Here is a 15,270-nt window from a genome sequence, read left to right as displayed (position 1 = left end):
TTAATTGCTTCTGCAGCTTTTATGAGCGTGATTCATCTGGTATAACTTTACCTACCTGTGAGTTAAGTGTTTAATCTACACTGGTTATTCAAGGCTCTTCTGTGAGACAGACAGGTATTTCTAGTTCACCCAACCTATCCCAAATTATGACTCTTTATTACTTTCTTATGACAAGAGAGTGAGTCTCTTTCTCTCCCTAAACACATAATTTAGATGGATTCATCTCACCCACCTTCATCATTCCCTTGACATTGTAGCATCAAGGACATTTTCTCTACCTTTGCCCCTCTGGCAGAGCTTTTGGGGATACATGCAGTGTCATGGGGGTGCATATACATGACTAGCTATGTACAAAGGCCAGGATAAAAGCCTCCAATAAAATGGATGGTAGTTACATTTTGTATTTGCCTGGTCATTCTGATCTTCAGGTCTTTAAATGAAATTCATACAATGTCCTAGAGCTTAGTGTCTTCACTTAGAATAATTAAGCTTACTCTTAGAACATTTGGGGCCCAAAACAGTAAGCTATTGTATGACAAAATTACTGAGGAATTCTTCTTTGTTCAATGACGGACTTTGAGGTGTGTGGCAAAATCCCAAAAGCCTGGTTAGCTGATTGGCCTGGGTTGCTAGGTTGATTGACAAACTTTTGAGAAAGTGTCTGATCCCACACATATTCTTTCGGTATTATATTTGCAAATAATAGTACAATACTGAATTTTGTGATCTAGTATTTATAGTTCTAGACTCATCAACACTTTCCATGAACAATCACACTATTAATGCCTTGAGCAAGGTTGGTCTTGTTGGTCTCATTTTCTTTTTTCCTTCTCCTTGCAAGTAGCCCTGTTGTGGTCTGCATTATTGTAAGCCGTTCTGTGATTAAGTAAAATAAACAAACTATGGCCTCAATTTTGCTTTGTTTTCTTTTTCCTTTCAGTGGCTGCATCAACTGCTAATTCCACAGCTGGTGCGGCCATGAATTCTTTGACTTCTCTGGGTACTCTCCAAGGACTGGCTGGAGCCACTGTTGGACTGAATAATATTAATGCACTAGCAGGTACCGTAAACAGTGAGTATTTATTGCTGTGGTGGACAGCCTTCCCCAATAATCATGCCACAAAAACTATCAATTGTAAAGTGATAATATGATTTTTAATCTCTACACCAAATAAGGGGGTCATGTTGATCCAGTTCCATTCATGGTACATACGTAGTCCTGGAGTCCTTTAGTTTCACACAGTTTGCTCTGCAAAGTGAATTTCCTTGGGTCCCTGCATAAAGACTCCTCTTCTTGCAACACATATAGAAGGTAAAAGAATTGTCACCAGGGCTTTGGGTTGTCTAGGTTATAGGAGAGGCTCCATTTTCATTGAGGGAGTCTGACAACAGGTGTATCACCCCATTGTACAAAACCTCACTCAGAAAAGTAGTGCAAAGAAAGATGTTTGCCATGGAGGCAGTCCTTTAAAACGTCTGTAAGAATTATCTAATTGACTTGAGAGCAACATGCTTTAAAAATGAAGGCAAGTCTTTGGCTTTTAATTGGCAAGTATAGGAGAACATGCAGTCAGTCACCTGTAAAGTCAGAGCACACACACCTATCCTATGACATCTTAACAAACCCTGACATCTCCAGCTAAGTAGATGCCAGTAGTTGTTAGAATATTCTTCCTTGCTCTTAGCCTTGGTGAAGATTTTCTTGAAGAAGAAGGATTTTTTTTTTAAATTGTTTCTGCTATGATGACTTCACCTTTGCCTGTAATCGAAAAGATTTGCCCAGCTGCATTTTTCCCCCCTTCTTCTTTTTTTTCTTTAGCTGCTGTTGCTCCTTGCATTTCCTTTTGCAATGCAAGGAATCTATTTGGTCATTGCCAGTCCATGACCCATCATAATGCACCCTCAGGAATGGATGTCCTCCTCAGTATCTCTTGCTCACTCTGATGCTCTGCATGATGTCCTTTCTGTCACTGTTACTTGGCTGCTCACACAATCCTTTTGTTCTGTGATCTCTGGTTGGCATTGTTGGGAGCTGGGAAGGAAGGGGGCTTATGGATGTCCATGTAGAATGTTGAATGGTTGCATGGGGTCTCGTGTAAAACAGGACTTGCTTCTGGCAAGGACATGTGCATTTCATACAAAACAACCTCTTTGTAAATACAGCTCAAGGACAGCTGCGGAAAAGTGAGTATTAGGTCCCAAAATGGCAAATGTTAGTTTCCTTTCTTATTATTCCATTAGTGTCAAAGCAAGCCACTGGACATGGCATGCATGGAAAGCTAACTTACCTCCTCTCCTCTCATGAGCTCTTGTAGTAAGAGATCAACCCTGTCATGAGTAAGACATCATTAAATGTCCTTTCTGATTAACAGTCATCGTGCTTCAGTTGGTTTATAAAAGGTCATATTGTCAAGAGCAAACTATGGCATCCCACTCCTCCCCTCCCACAAGTACTAAGAACCCAGACACACTGGAGCACTCCAACATAATGTACCCCTTCATCAAGACCAAGCAAGAGTGAATCCTGTGAGCTCTTTGCGTGGGAGCCCCTCTGTTGCACTCCTTTTAGCACTCCTTGCTAGGCTGCAAGCAAAGAGTTTACATTTTCTCAGCAAGTATTTTGAGGTGATGTCTGTGGAAACTTATCTGCATGTGTCATTTGAAGTATTAATGATGTATTCACAATCTGGTACCAAATTTCAGTTTGCTTTAAGTTACCATTGCTTCCATGGACTTGTACTGACAGTGATTGCAATCCCAAATCTTCTTCATGGATGTTTTTATGGATATGTGTATAGTGCTTACAAAATGTGCGTGGGTATGTCTGTCTATGTATATGCATACATGAGAGAGAGCTAAAGAGGGGAAACTGCTTCCCCATGACACAGCTCAGCATTAGGACACTTGTTTCTCTCAAAAGGGTGATACTGATCATCACTTTCTGGTATTCATGATGCTGATGATAGTGAAGCTTTACTCAAATTACAATAATTTCCCCTGTCTATTTTAATGACAGACTGAGGTTTTTCATGATGACCATGTCTGATTCAGTTATTCACACTCAAACCCACCTGGGAGATTGCCTTTGGGAAACCTCACATTTAGTAAGTCTGATGTTTCATGCTGACATGGCTTATGCCATGGTCATAAGCAGGCTAGTAAAAACTATTCACTGGACATGGACATTCCTGAAGTAACTGTGCAGCAAACTGGGAATTGAGGGACATCCTTCTAATTGGGGAATTAGAAAATCCAAAGCACAAGTCAAGCAGAGCTTAACCCAAAAATTAATCAGAAGGTGGAACTGGGCTTGGGCATTGATTTAAATAGAGGTTCAAAGAGATGCTCTTTTGCCTAAGCCATGTCTCTGCATGTGAGAATCACATGGAGAATGTCTTCCATGCTGAGCTCAGTAGAAGACTTTCATCTGTTTTCTCCATCTTGTCTGGGTCTGTGAAAAGAAGCTGGACTATGGAGGCTGATAGTGCCGTCATTGTAGAGAGAAGCATTTTAAAAAGATGTCTGGAGGCCTTAAATAAAGTGGAGCATGGTAAGTTTAACTGTCTCCAAGGTTTTGGCAGCAATTGTACCTAAGTGTGGGGATTCAGTCTTCTCTTGGTTGTTCTTGAAGCACCTAAAACTTTAAATGCTAAAACATTAGACTGTCTGCTTTGAGCATGTAAATTTAAGAATTCTAAGTAACAAAAAGAAATGAATTGAGGAAAAATTACTGAAGAGGAAGGAAGCTATTCTTTGCAATTATGAAGGAAGACCATAATTTCAGGATACTGGACAGCTATGACACAATATTTGTGTGTGACCCCAGGGCAGTCACTTAGCCTTTCTGTCCCCTTATTTACATCTGTAAAACAGAGATAAAACTATTCATGACAGATTTGAAGGTGCTTGAAAAGCACTTTGAGAAACCTTTAGACTTGCCAAGCTTTGTTGCTTCTGTATTATGTAGAGACACCCAGAAAAGTAGAAGGCCATAGATGAGAGGCTCCAAAAGGTTATTTCACAGAAGGGAGGAAGGGACCAGAGTTCAGTGTGAGACTGAGGTGCATTGCTAGAGATAATAAAGAGATGGCAAAGATGTGTAACAGCAGCTGGGCCTTGCAGATTTCATAAAAATGTAAGAACAGAGAAAGCGTCAGGTGCTTTCTGCAGCTCTGTTTTGCTCGGGAGGGAGGTGTATGCCACACGTGGGCTGTGGCAGCAGTAGCTGTGCCCTTCCCAGGAGCAGTGCCGTGGGCCGGCTTGTGTGGCTGATGGCTGATCTGGAATCACTTGGTGGGAAGGTGCTATTGATTCCAGGGGAAAGGAGGGGGAGGATGCTGCCCACTGCAACACAAAGCATGTTTATCTAATAGGCCGATGACTCACGAAAGACAACATGGTATCCGAATGCTACCTCTGTGATCAAGTTATTTCAACACTCTAATAAAAAGCTGCTTTATCAGGAGCCTTTACTTTAACCAGTCCGGTGTGTACACCCATGCAAGCAGTGACAAACCTAAGTTCAAAAACATCAGAGCAGACTAAGGTCAGCCTCAGGATCAAATTAGTAGTAGTAGTAATATCTAATATATAATATATTGTATATTATACATCCTTTATTATAAAAATTATTATTGATATTGTTTTTGTTGTTATTATTATTCATGTTATTATAATATTTTGAATGCCACTCTATCACTCCCCCTCCTGAACTGGGTAGGGGAGAGAAAATACAACTTAAGGCTTGTGAGTTGAGGTAAGGGCAAGGAGAGATCACTTACCAGCTACCATCACAGACAGAACACTCCTGACTTGAGCAAATTAATTCATTACCAATCAAATCAGAGTAGAATAATGAGAAATGAAACCAAATCTTAGAAACACCTTCTCCCCACTCCTACCTTCCTCCAGGCTTAACTTTATTCCTGAATTCTCCACCTCCTGTTCCCCACTGGTGCAGGAGGAGGGGAATGGGGGTTGCAGTCAGTTCATCACACATTGTTCCTGCAGCTCCTTCCTCCTCAGGGTTGAACTCCTCACGCTGTTCCTCGGCTCCAGCATGGGGTCCCTCCCACAGGAGGGAGTTCTTCACCAGGTCCTTCAATGTGGATCCCTTTCCACAGGCTGCAGCACTGCACGAATTGCTCCAGTGTGCGTCTGTTCCATAGTGTTTCCTTCAGGAACAGGCTGCTCCAGAGTGGGTCCCCCACAGGGCAACAAGTATTGACAGCAAACCTACTCCAGTGCCATCATGTCTCCACAGGTCCTGCCAGGAGCACTGCTTTCCCATGGGGTCACAGCCTTCTTTGGGCATCCACATGCTCTGGTGTGGGCTCCTCCAGGAGCTGCAGGTGGATCTCTGCTCCCCATGGACCCCCATGTGCTGCAGGGCACAGCTGCCTCATTGTGGGCTGCACCAGGGGCTGCAGGGGAATCTCATCTCCGGTGCCTGGAGCAGCTCCTGCCCCTCCTTCTCCACTGACTTTGGTGTCTGCAGAGCTGTTTCTCTCACACATTCTCACTCCTCTCTTCTCTAGCTGCAGTTGCCATTGCACAGGGTTTTTTCTCCTTCTTAACCATGTTACCCCAGAGGTGCTAGCACTGTCACTGATGGGCTCAGCCTTGGGCAGTGATGGGTCCATCTGGCATTGGCTCTGTAGGACACAGGGGAGGCTTCCAGCAGCTTCTCACAGAAACCACCCCTGTATCGCCCCCACTACCACACAAACCCAATATAGTTTTATAATGGAACCATTATACAAGAAATACTCAGGTCTGTTGAGCTCTGACAGAGATTTTTGTTCAAAGCAGTGGCAGCCAGTACCTCCCATCAGGGTACAGCAATGCTCTGAAGTGGGGTGGAGGCGAAAGAGAAGTCTTCAGAGTGAGACATTTTATTAAGGAAAGGCTAAGAATATCACATCTCTGTCAAGTGTTTAGTCACACAAATTATAGTAAGATCAAAAGGTATAATTTATGCAGTACAATTCTCTTAATTGGCACAGACCCTGGTGGAGCCTAAAAGGTGCCACTTGAACGATTGTCCTGATTATTGGAGACTCATAGGAATAGGCTTTTCAAATCTACATAAGAGGTGGAAGGATACTGGGGTCATCATCTTTATCCTCCTCTGTCAATGCTGGATAATTCCCTGCAGTATTCTTCCTATTTCTAAATTACTCATGTGATAAGGTTTCTGCCATCTTCCTCGAAGATTGTTTCCCAGTCTAATAGATTTCATTATTAGTTTACTATAAAGTGTACTCTGCTTAAATTCCCCACTTTTCCACAATTTACATACCAACCCTTATTATTGCTCCGAAATTAAGCCCTCTCCTCTTTACTGTTGCTTTGGGGTGTTAATATGACACCAGCAGTCACATCTTTACCCACCATTTTACCAATCAAAACATTACACAATGTCTAAGAAATGATTGCTGGTGATTCCGGGTGCCTCCCCCATTTTTCTAGTGACTTGTCTTCTGTACCTTGAGGGGCCTGATTAAGCCCTTTAAGTTGTTTGTGAGCTGTTCACCTGGAAACTGGGGAACTGGGATAGCTAATTGTGCAGAAAACATGGCCTGACTCTCAGTCCTGATGGGCTGTCACTGCTCAGGTTGACACAAGCTGGGCATGTGGAAGATGAACAGGGCTCTGAACCCTGCCATGCTTTCAACTTCCAGCAGAAAATTTACTTTTTTGGAATGTCTGAAAGACATGCTAGCACTGTTAACTTCAACATAACTCATGTAGGAGCCATGCTGAGAAATAGAAGCAATGGAGGGAAGCTGTAACTCGGGAGTTTGTCCACCATCGAATCAGAGTAGTACAACTCCTTATGCAGACAACACTCTTTGCATGGATGAGGGATGCCATTTTCTGCACAGCTAGCAATCCCATCTGAAATTTCCTCTTTAACAGCCATCCCAGTTAAATTACTCTGTTACTTATCAGGATGTAGAATTGCTGTAACTTAAAAAAAAGTGACTCTGCTTCCCGTGTGAAGAAAAACGTTGCTAGAAACAAATGCTTTTGTTTCTTCATGAAAGATGTCCGGATGAAGTATTTTTAGTCACTCTGGATGTGCTGCTGTTCATCTCTTGTGGAGTGACTGGAGAGACTAGAGGAGGAGGGTGGAAGCAAGGAGCATCGCAGTCCATCTTTCTACCACAGCCTAAGGGACAAAGCCTGTAATTGTACAGAGAGTTATTATAGAATCATTTAGGTTGAAAAAGACCTGTTATAAAATGCAGTTAATCAGGGTTCTCTGCTCACTCTGTATAAGCAAAACACTTCTGATATGGTGTGGTCATGCTGAAGACCCTGGTCAGAGAGAGTGGGTTTCCTCACAGACTGCTTTTGCCAGTGGCCAGCTCGCAAGGATACTGGTCAAATAGGTCCCACACTGCCAGCCTCAGACACTCACAGCAGAAGCACAGGTGTCAAGGAGGACGAGCAGAGAGGCTCTCAGGAGTGCGGAGCTGTAGTACTTGCCAGTAGCAGGCTGCATGCGAGTCCATTTGACTGTGCAACCCTTGTGCTGAAGTGATCCTGATGCCAAAGTCGTGTTTCTTTGTCCTCAGTCCCATTTGGTGAAGTGCCGAGCTGCATGCACTGCTGTCGTTGTCAGTGTCGTATAATACCAACAACTTTCGGAAAGCACTAATGAACAAGTGCAATTTCTTTTCTCTATTGTTGGGTTTTTTGTAAAGTTGCTCAAATGCTCTCAGGTATGGCGGCCCTGAACGGAGGACTCGGCGCAACAGGCCTGACGAACGGCACGGCCGGCACGATGGATGCGCTCACCCAGGCCTACTCAGGAATCCAGCAGTACGCGGCCGCCGCGCTGCCCACCCTCTACAGCCAGAGCTTGCTGCAGCAGCAGAGCGCCGCGGGCAGCCAGAAGGAAGGTAAGCGCCCTCGCCGGCAAGCCCAGGCCAAGCGGTGCCATGCGTCCGCTTCCTCATGGAGGCTTCGTGGAAGGCCTCGAGCAGTCTAATCTGTGATTTCTTTTTCCTCCAGTTTTCTCCTGCTTAGCACTGTCACCTTCTTTAACCTCTAATGTGTTTCACTTTTCAACCATCTGTCCTTCAAGTTATACTTTGCCACCCATCCTTCCTTATAGAAAAGCATTTACCAACTCCCATATAAAAAGGTGCTGCTAACAAAAATCATCCCTCTGTGGATGCAATTTTGTCTTCTGATTTCCATTTTCTGTCATAGTGGAGTTAATCTGATTAAGTTTAAGGTTTTGAGCTAATGACAAGATCCGTTTTCACTTTGAGTGGTTCTTTGCTTAATTGTGGGTCTTGTGGGGAAGCAGCTAAGTGAATGATTGCCCCCCCTCTCCCCACACCAACAGCAAATAAACATCAGGAAGTTATTGCTAAGAATAAATGAATACTAATTACAAGGTGTTTAGGGAAAAGGAGGTTACCCTTTTCCCCTCTTCCGTTCCCCTTCATACTTCCCAGGTTTTTTTGGGGGGTTGCTTCTCTTTTCATTGCTTTCTCTCATCCTAATTTCCAGCTAATTCTACAAAGACAGGAAAATACTGCATGCTTTCTAAGACTGTATCTATGTTGTCACTACTGTTCTTGCCAAGGATCAGCTTTGGAAATAAACCTAGTATAATATCCTCAAGAGAAATCTTTTTTATCCTCTTTTGAAATGGTATCTGCTACTGTTATGGGATGTGTTTCCTAGGAAGACAAATTTGGCATTCCTCCAATTGGTTATTGTATAGGGACACTGGAGTTAAAATGTATATTTTCTCTGAAGTCTTTTCTTCATTTGCTGCTAACAGCTTAGATTATTTAAAATGAAAGGGGGATTTTTTAAAATCTTTTTTCCATATTTTTTTGTTTTCTGCATTTATCGTTCACCTCAGGCCTTTTGCTCAGTGACAATAGACTATTTGACACCAGAAAAAAATTGTTGTTTCGGTGTCATTGCAAGATACATAGTGAAGGAGAGGGTTTTTTTCTAAGGAGAGATTTTTTTTCTAACTATTTAATTTTTTTCCTGTTCAGAAGCATTCAAATCAGCTTTAGGTTTATTTTTTATTTTTATGAATTGGCATCATCCTTTTTAAAATACAGTATTTTTGTTATATATCTTGTATCTGTTAGTAAGCGGTTAAGTTCAATTGAGTGAATTCCACTACTGAATACCAACAGCAATGTTTTGTCTCTTACCATGATTTCTGATGGAACGGTGAAGAGTCTGGAGTGGTTGAGGACAAACAAGTACCAGAGAAAAATGCTGTATAAATATTAAATGCTGAAGCACAATGAACTGCCTTGTGCATATGTTCTTAAATATTATTTAGTATTTTTTCCCTACTTTTAAAGAATATTGTTTGCTGAAAATGATAGTTTACTCGTGGCAAGGAGAAAAAAGTTCCAGGTCACAAGTTTTTTTCATCTATTTTTCCCCCCTCCTCCCCATTTTTTTTTTTTTTTTTTTAACCTAATTCATTTATCCCCTCCTTTTGGGCAAACTTTGCTACCTTTTGCTTCAGAGCAGCCAGCCTGATTCTGTGTGGGAGAGGTGAGGCTCTGTTGCAGAAGGAACTCTGTAAATCTGATGAGCGCTTTCCTCTTCCTGTCCAGAAACCAAGGACATCACATCTGAGGCACGCTTATGTTCCATTAAGCAAGGGAGTACTTAATCAGGCTATTCTAGGTGTGTTTTTAGCAGAAATGCTTGTTCCATTTGTGTACCACTTATGCTGCTGGAGCCTGCATGGGAAGGCGATGTCTGGCTCCATCATATATCACACTCTTCCTGGCATCCATTGTTCATTTCCAGTGTGTTGCTGTAAAGGCGGAATTGAGCTAGGGGAAAAAATTAACCTATTAGTGCTAGGATGCATGTTTTAACCTACAACTTTAATAATACATATCTCAAATTTTGTCTGTAAGAAAAATATTCAAAGCACCTTTGAGTTTACACCTTTCTTTGCAAACTGAACTTAGTGTAAAGCCACTTTAATTTCAACCCAACTACTTAATTTCGATCTATTTTAAAAGACTTACTTTACAAAGCTTCTTCCAGGAGACAGAGCTTTCTATGGGGAGTTAATATTTAAAAAAAAAAAAAAAAGCTCGTTTTGAAATGAGTCAGTACAAATTTAATTCTGAATGTCTTTTTCTCGCTGACTTCACTGACTTCCAAGTCACAAGGTGTGCTTTGTCTTATTATTTTTATTCCTATCTCCATCATTTTTTTGCCCTTTGAGTTTAAATCTGTGGTACTCAAATCTGAGCTCACCTCAATCCATTTCCATAAGTTCCTGCAACTGGAATTAAACTGACAAACTCATGCAGGTGTTGGAAGCAGCAGAGGACTCCTTGTGGAGTTCTTGGAGTATTTTGAGAGCCAATACATTTTGTACCTGCTTTCCTACCCCTAATTATACTGAAAGACACTCATGTAAATTGAAGAAATAGAATGAATTTAATTACTTCTGTAGTAGAGTTATGAAATAAACACTTCTCAAAGTAAATACTTTTCAAGATGGGATGCTCTAAAGAGCTGCATTTCAGCTGTGCTGCTTTGATGATCCACTTGCTTTTGTTCCTTCAAAGTTGGAAAGTGAAATGCTTTCTGACCATCAGCTTCAGTAAGTATTATGGAAAAACAGATTAAATGTAGCACTTGTAATAGCTGTTTTCATACTTCCTTTTTTTTATTTATTTATTTTATTTTCCTAAAGGTCCAGAAGGGGCAAACCTCTTTATTTACCACCTCCCCCAGGAGTTTGGAGACCAGGACATTCTGCAGATGTTCATGCCTTTTGGAAATGTTATCTCTGCTAAAGTCTTCATTGACAAACAGACCAATTTGAGCAAGTGCTTTGGTATGTCAAATTTAATAAATCAAATAGTAAAAACCACATGCACTGTACTGAAAAGGGGCCAGGAAAGAAAATTAACAGCAATGTGAGAAATGTCATACTGGAAACTCATTCCAAAAATAATGGACGGTTAATTCTCAAATGAGCAGGAAGATACACAGACAAACTACTTCTAACTAAAAATTGGATATGAAAAAAAAACAATAATAATCTTCCAGTCTGACATCTCGCATGAATGTGTCAAGTACATGAAACTAATTATGCCCTATGTGGGGGAATGTCATTTAGTATACTATTAAATTGCCTTATTATGGATACCTAATTATTCTCTATTGTATAGCTGAGCCACTTTAAAAAGCTCTATGTTTAACCCATTACTTCTACATTACAGGAATTTCTTTCTTCTGAATTAAGTACAAGATTTTGCAATTAGTGACTGAATGGTGTGTACACGTAGTTCAGAATATTTTGCAGACAGTTGATGTCTAGATATGCAGCTCCAGCTGTTGTGGATGGGTTCCAGTGTGTTATGGAAGGTGGCATCTCCCTTACCTTAGGGCAGAGATGAAGGGAGCCTCACAAGATCGGTGTCAAGTTTCCCAGAGAATACTTTGAGCTGTCAGAAAATTAGATCACAGCAGAGGAGGAGATGATATGTTGGTATAAAAATAGTTTTCGGGTAGATTAAGAAGGCTGATGTCTTTGGAATAGCAGAGATGCACCAGTTCAGTGCTTTGATGAAATGGAGCAGAGAATGTAAGTGAGTGGCAAACTTTTAAAACGTTGTTCTAATAATTATGGTCTTATACAAGACACGGGTTGGTTCTAGGAGGAGGAAAGAATCTCTTAAACATGAGTTTTATAAGGGTTGACATAAAATATTGGTGCTTCCTTAAAAGTGGCAATTCTTTCCCAGAGTAAAGGAATGCAACTGTATATATGACAAAAGAGGATTGGATAGTACACTTAGAAAGTTGATTCAGTTCATAGAGAGAATGTGACATTCTTTCTGCATTTTCCCACAGTCTTTCAGTTCATTTTTGAAGCATTCACCTCTTTGGGCTTAACAAAAAAGTATTCATATCTAGACCTGTATAGTCCAGCCTGTTTCTACAATGGGTTAAAGCAGTCCCTGAGGCTCCTGCAAATTTGAAAAGCGGAGTTGAAATGGACTCCCCATTGATCTGGAGCCAGTTCTGTTAGTGTGTTGGGGTTACAAAATCGTTGTTGAGGTCTCCAGGAATCTTGATGAAATGTCAAATCAAGCTACATTAATCGAAATGCAGCAATTGTGGTGACTGCTGAAAGAATGTAAATTAGTTTGGGCAGGTGGCTCAATTCAAATCAGCTCATTTCCCTCACTTGCATTTTGTGCATTTTCTTTTACTCTTTGATTACCTTCTTACACATTTGCCTGGGTTTGTGGGACACCATTGCCTAACTTAGAGTGATGCACCAAGGTTATCTTCTTTGAGGGAAAATGGAGGTGTCAATACCCAATCGATGGAGGAATCCTCTGTATTTTTAGTTTTAGGCAGCTATTTCCATTTCTCATTCTTCCTTCCCAGATACACTGCATCCAGGGAGGGAGCTCTGCTTTAAAAATAAAAAGTAGAAGTGGCAGATGAAGCTGAGTTTTCTGATTCGGTGGATGACTACTTCATGATGTTGCAAATCACAGGCAAAGCCAGAATTAGTCCTGCTAGCTTAATGTACTGGCATAGTCTGTATGTACCTCCTCAGCTTTATTAGCAAGAATCGTCTATTTGTTGTTTCGGTGCCATATTTGTGTTTCAAAAAGCTTTATTATTTTCTCTGTCCTCCCACCCAAAACCTAGGACAATAGTGCTGCTGAAGAACCCATTTCTCTGCTGAATCATTAATGGTCAGTTAATCATTAATGGTACAGTTCGGGTTTGGGTTTTTTAGTTGTTGGTTTGGTCTTTTTGCCAATAGTAATAGTAATAGTCATAGTAATAGTAATAGTTTGCGCATGCTTAGGGCTTCCCACTCTGGAGTTTCCAATCTCCTGCCCAAAGAAGGAGGAAGTCAAATTACAGAGGAGAACATGCTGAACATCCAAAAAGTATAAAAATTGTCCAAGTCTGTCCACTGGCAGACATAGGAAGGGAAAGTTCATTCTGAGTGAGTCACAAGGCAGTGATATACAGTGATGAATCTCTATGTAAAACTGCTTCTCAAAATGAAAAATTCCTTTTCTTTGTAAAAAAAAAGGACTTTGGCATGTTTTCTTTTCTTGTCCAACCCAAAATGAATGCTCGAAGTATTAAAGGGTGATGAGGATGACAGGACAGTCTGTTTACATCTGGAAGTGCTCTTCCACGAGTTCTCATGGGCTCCATGAGCTTTAGTTGATTCAGCAGACAAAGGGTTTCAGTCTTCAAGCTTATCTCTTGCCTTTCATAAACCTTAGAATAAGAAAAATTAGGTATGTAAAAGTAAGGCAGAGGAGGGGGGACCCAGTTACATCAGTGCAGAAATGCAGCTGGCCTTACAGCAAAATTGCTACTCAAATGATTAAAAATATTTATCCTGATTATAGAGATACCCAAAGATCTAAAACAAAAATCAGAATTGTCTTGACAGGGTTGAGAATTGATAAGAAACATCATCCCAACCTCATGTAACCTGTGGTTTAAAATTCAGACAAAAAGTGATGAATGGGTCCAATCAGAAAAATACAAATAAAGAGAAGAAATGCCAGATTCCTCAGTAAGATTTATAAATGAAGGTTATCAATAAGGAAGAAGATGAGAGCGTAACAAGCTAATGTAGGTATTGCATTCAGTGTAAAGAGACAAATTGTGAATCAGAATAACAATTGAATGATAGGGGCTGATTCCAGCGATGCAGCACAGAGGTTATATCTTTGAATTGCTGTCTGAGTCAAGGAAGCTGTTAAAGAGATACAGAATGAGGTAACTGGTCTCACCTCCCTGGAAGGTAAGGTAAGCACAGCCTGAGCTAATTGTCCTTCTACCATCATTGGAGGTGTCTAATTTGGTGACATGGATGATGGGTGGAAAAGCCACCTCTGGGTGTGCTTCCTTCTCTTCATTCACCATCCACAGGTGCCATCTAAGTGACCAGTTTAGATCACTTGCTTAACTTCCAGGTGGGTAAAATTAGGTAAGAAGGAAAGGAACTACAGTGATGAGCAGTTCATAGCAGTAGACTGTTCTGAATGCACTTAGGACAATAAAGTGAAGCTCAGGGAAGCTGTAGAGGGAAATGCTGAATTGTCAAGGTAGGTAGGGGTAACTACATCTCAGCTGCGGAGCATTTGCCTGGACAGTGCTACAGCTGCCTTCCAGTTCGTGGTAGCTCCCTTTTCTATCCCTGAGGGAATCCTAGAGCTGATAGAAGGAGACACAAGATAATGCTCTTGTCTACAAGATCTACAAGAAGTAGACCTAAGATAATGATTGGAGTCATGTGAACAGACAGGATCTACTATGGGAGGAAGAGAGGAAGGGAGGGAGGGAGGGAGGGAGGGAGGGAGGGAGGGAGGGAGGGAGGGAGGAAGGAAGGAAGGAAGGAAGGAAGGAAGGAAGGAAGGAAGGAAGGAAGGAAGGAAGGAAGGAAGGAAGGAAGGAAGGAAGGAAGGAAGGAAGGAAGGAAGGAAGGAAGGAAGGAAGGAAGGAAGGAAGGAAGGAAGGAAGGAAGGAAGGAAGGAAGGAAGGAAGGAAGGAAGGAAGGAAGGAAGGAAGGAAGGATGGATTTGGCAATAACTAAGGGGGAATGATCTCTAGGGGAGAAAGTGAGGAAGTGACAAGTTACTAAAACCAAGGAAGGTATGGAGGAACATTTATTATCCCTTAAGATGGTAACAAATAACCAACCACAGAACAAAATGGAGAGAGCATATTGGCTTTGGCCAGGAGAAGGTCTGCTGAGATTTAAGTGAGAGGTGGTTTTGAGTGGAAGGAACAGAACTTAGCCTGAGTTGTCAGAGAAGAGTCTTAACTTAAATAGTTTGGTGAAGTTGATTTAAGGCGAAGCCACGGGGATGGTCTACGAAGGAGAGCAGCTAGACAAGGATACCTTGATAAGGGGGGAGGATTTTTTTCAGTGGGGAAGGTGTAATAACACTCTGAAACTGCAACTGGAAGAGGGTTGCAGTGCAAGAACCAGAAAAGGATAGGTTAAAGTAATGGTAAAAAGAGGTTATGAGTCCAAAAAGTATACAGACACTAAGCACAAATGAATAAAGCTGGTTGGTGAAGAAGAACTAAGAAGCCTGTGTGTTATGACTGAAGACAAAGTGTGTGGCATCCATGCTTTAGGAGAGTGAAGGGATACATGTTAAGGCAAATTCAAGTGGAAAGAAGAGGGAGCATTTCAAAGCAGATGCATAACAGCAGGCTGAGTACAGTAATAATTAGCCC

The 15,270-nt window shown here is 41.4% G+C and overlaps 1 protein-coding gene across 7 annotated transcripts in view; it reads left to right on the top strand.

Annotated features, from left to right (window-relative positions):
- Positions 1 to 15,270, top strand: part of CELF2 (CUGBP Elav-like family member 2) — a 378,834-nt gene that overhangs the window by 353,501 nt on the left and 10,063 nt on the right. For 3 of the 7 annotated variants that reach the window (XM_082279906.1, XM_082279908.1, XM_082279912.1), the window contains 3 exons: positions 941 to 1,060; positions 7,713 to 7,910; positions 10,721 to 10,864. In XM_082279906.1, the coding sequence (XP_082136032.1) occupies positions 941 to 1,060; positions 7,713 to 7,910; positions 10,721 to 10,864 (462 nt within the window). Of the gene's footprint in view, positions 1 to 940; positions 1,073 to 7,712; positions 7,911 to 10,720; positions 10,865 to 15,270 lie in introns of all 7 variants that reach the window. The other 4 variants (XM_082279909.1, XM_082279911.1, XM_082279907.1 and 1 more) reach the window with 2 other exon arrangements.

Source organism: Coloeus monedula, assembly GCF_965178545.1.
Source record: "Coloeus monedula genome assembly, chromosome: 4".
NCBI lineage: Eukaryota > Metazoa > Chordata > Aves > Passeriformes > Corvidae > Coloeus > Coloeus monedula.
The sequence above is the reverse complement of the archived record's forward strand: the minus strand, read 5'-3'. Positions and strand labels throughout refer to the sequence as shown.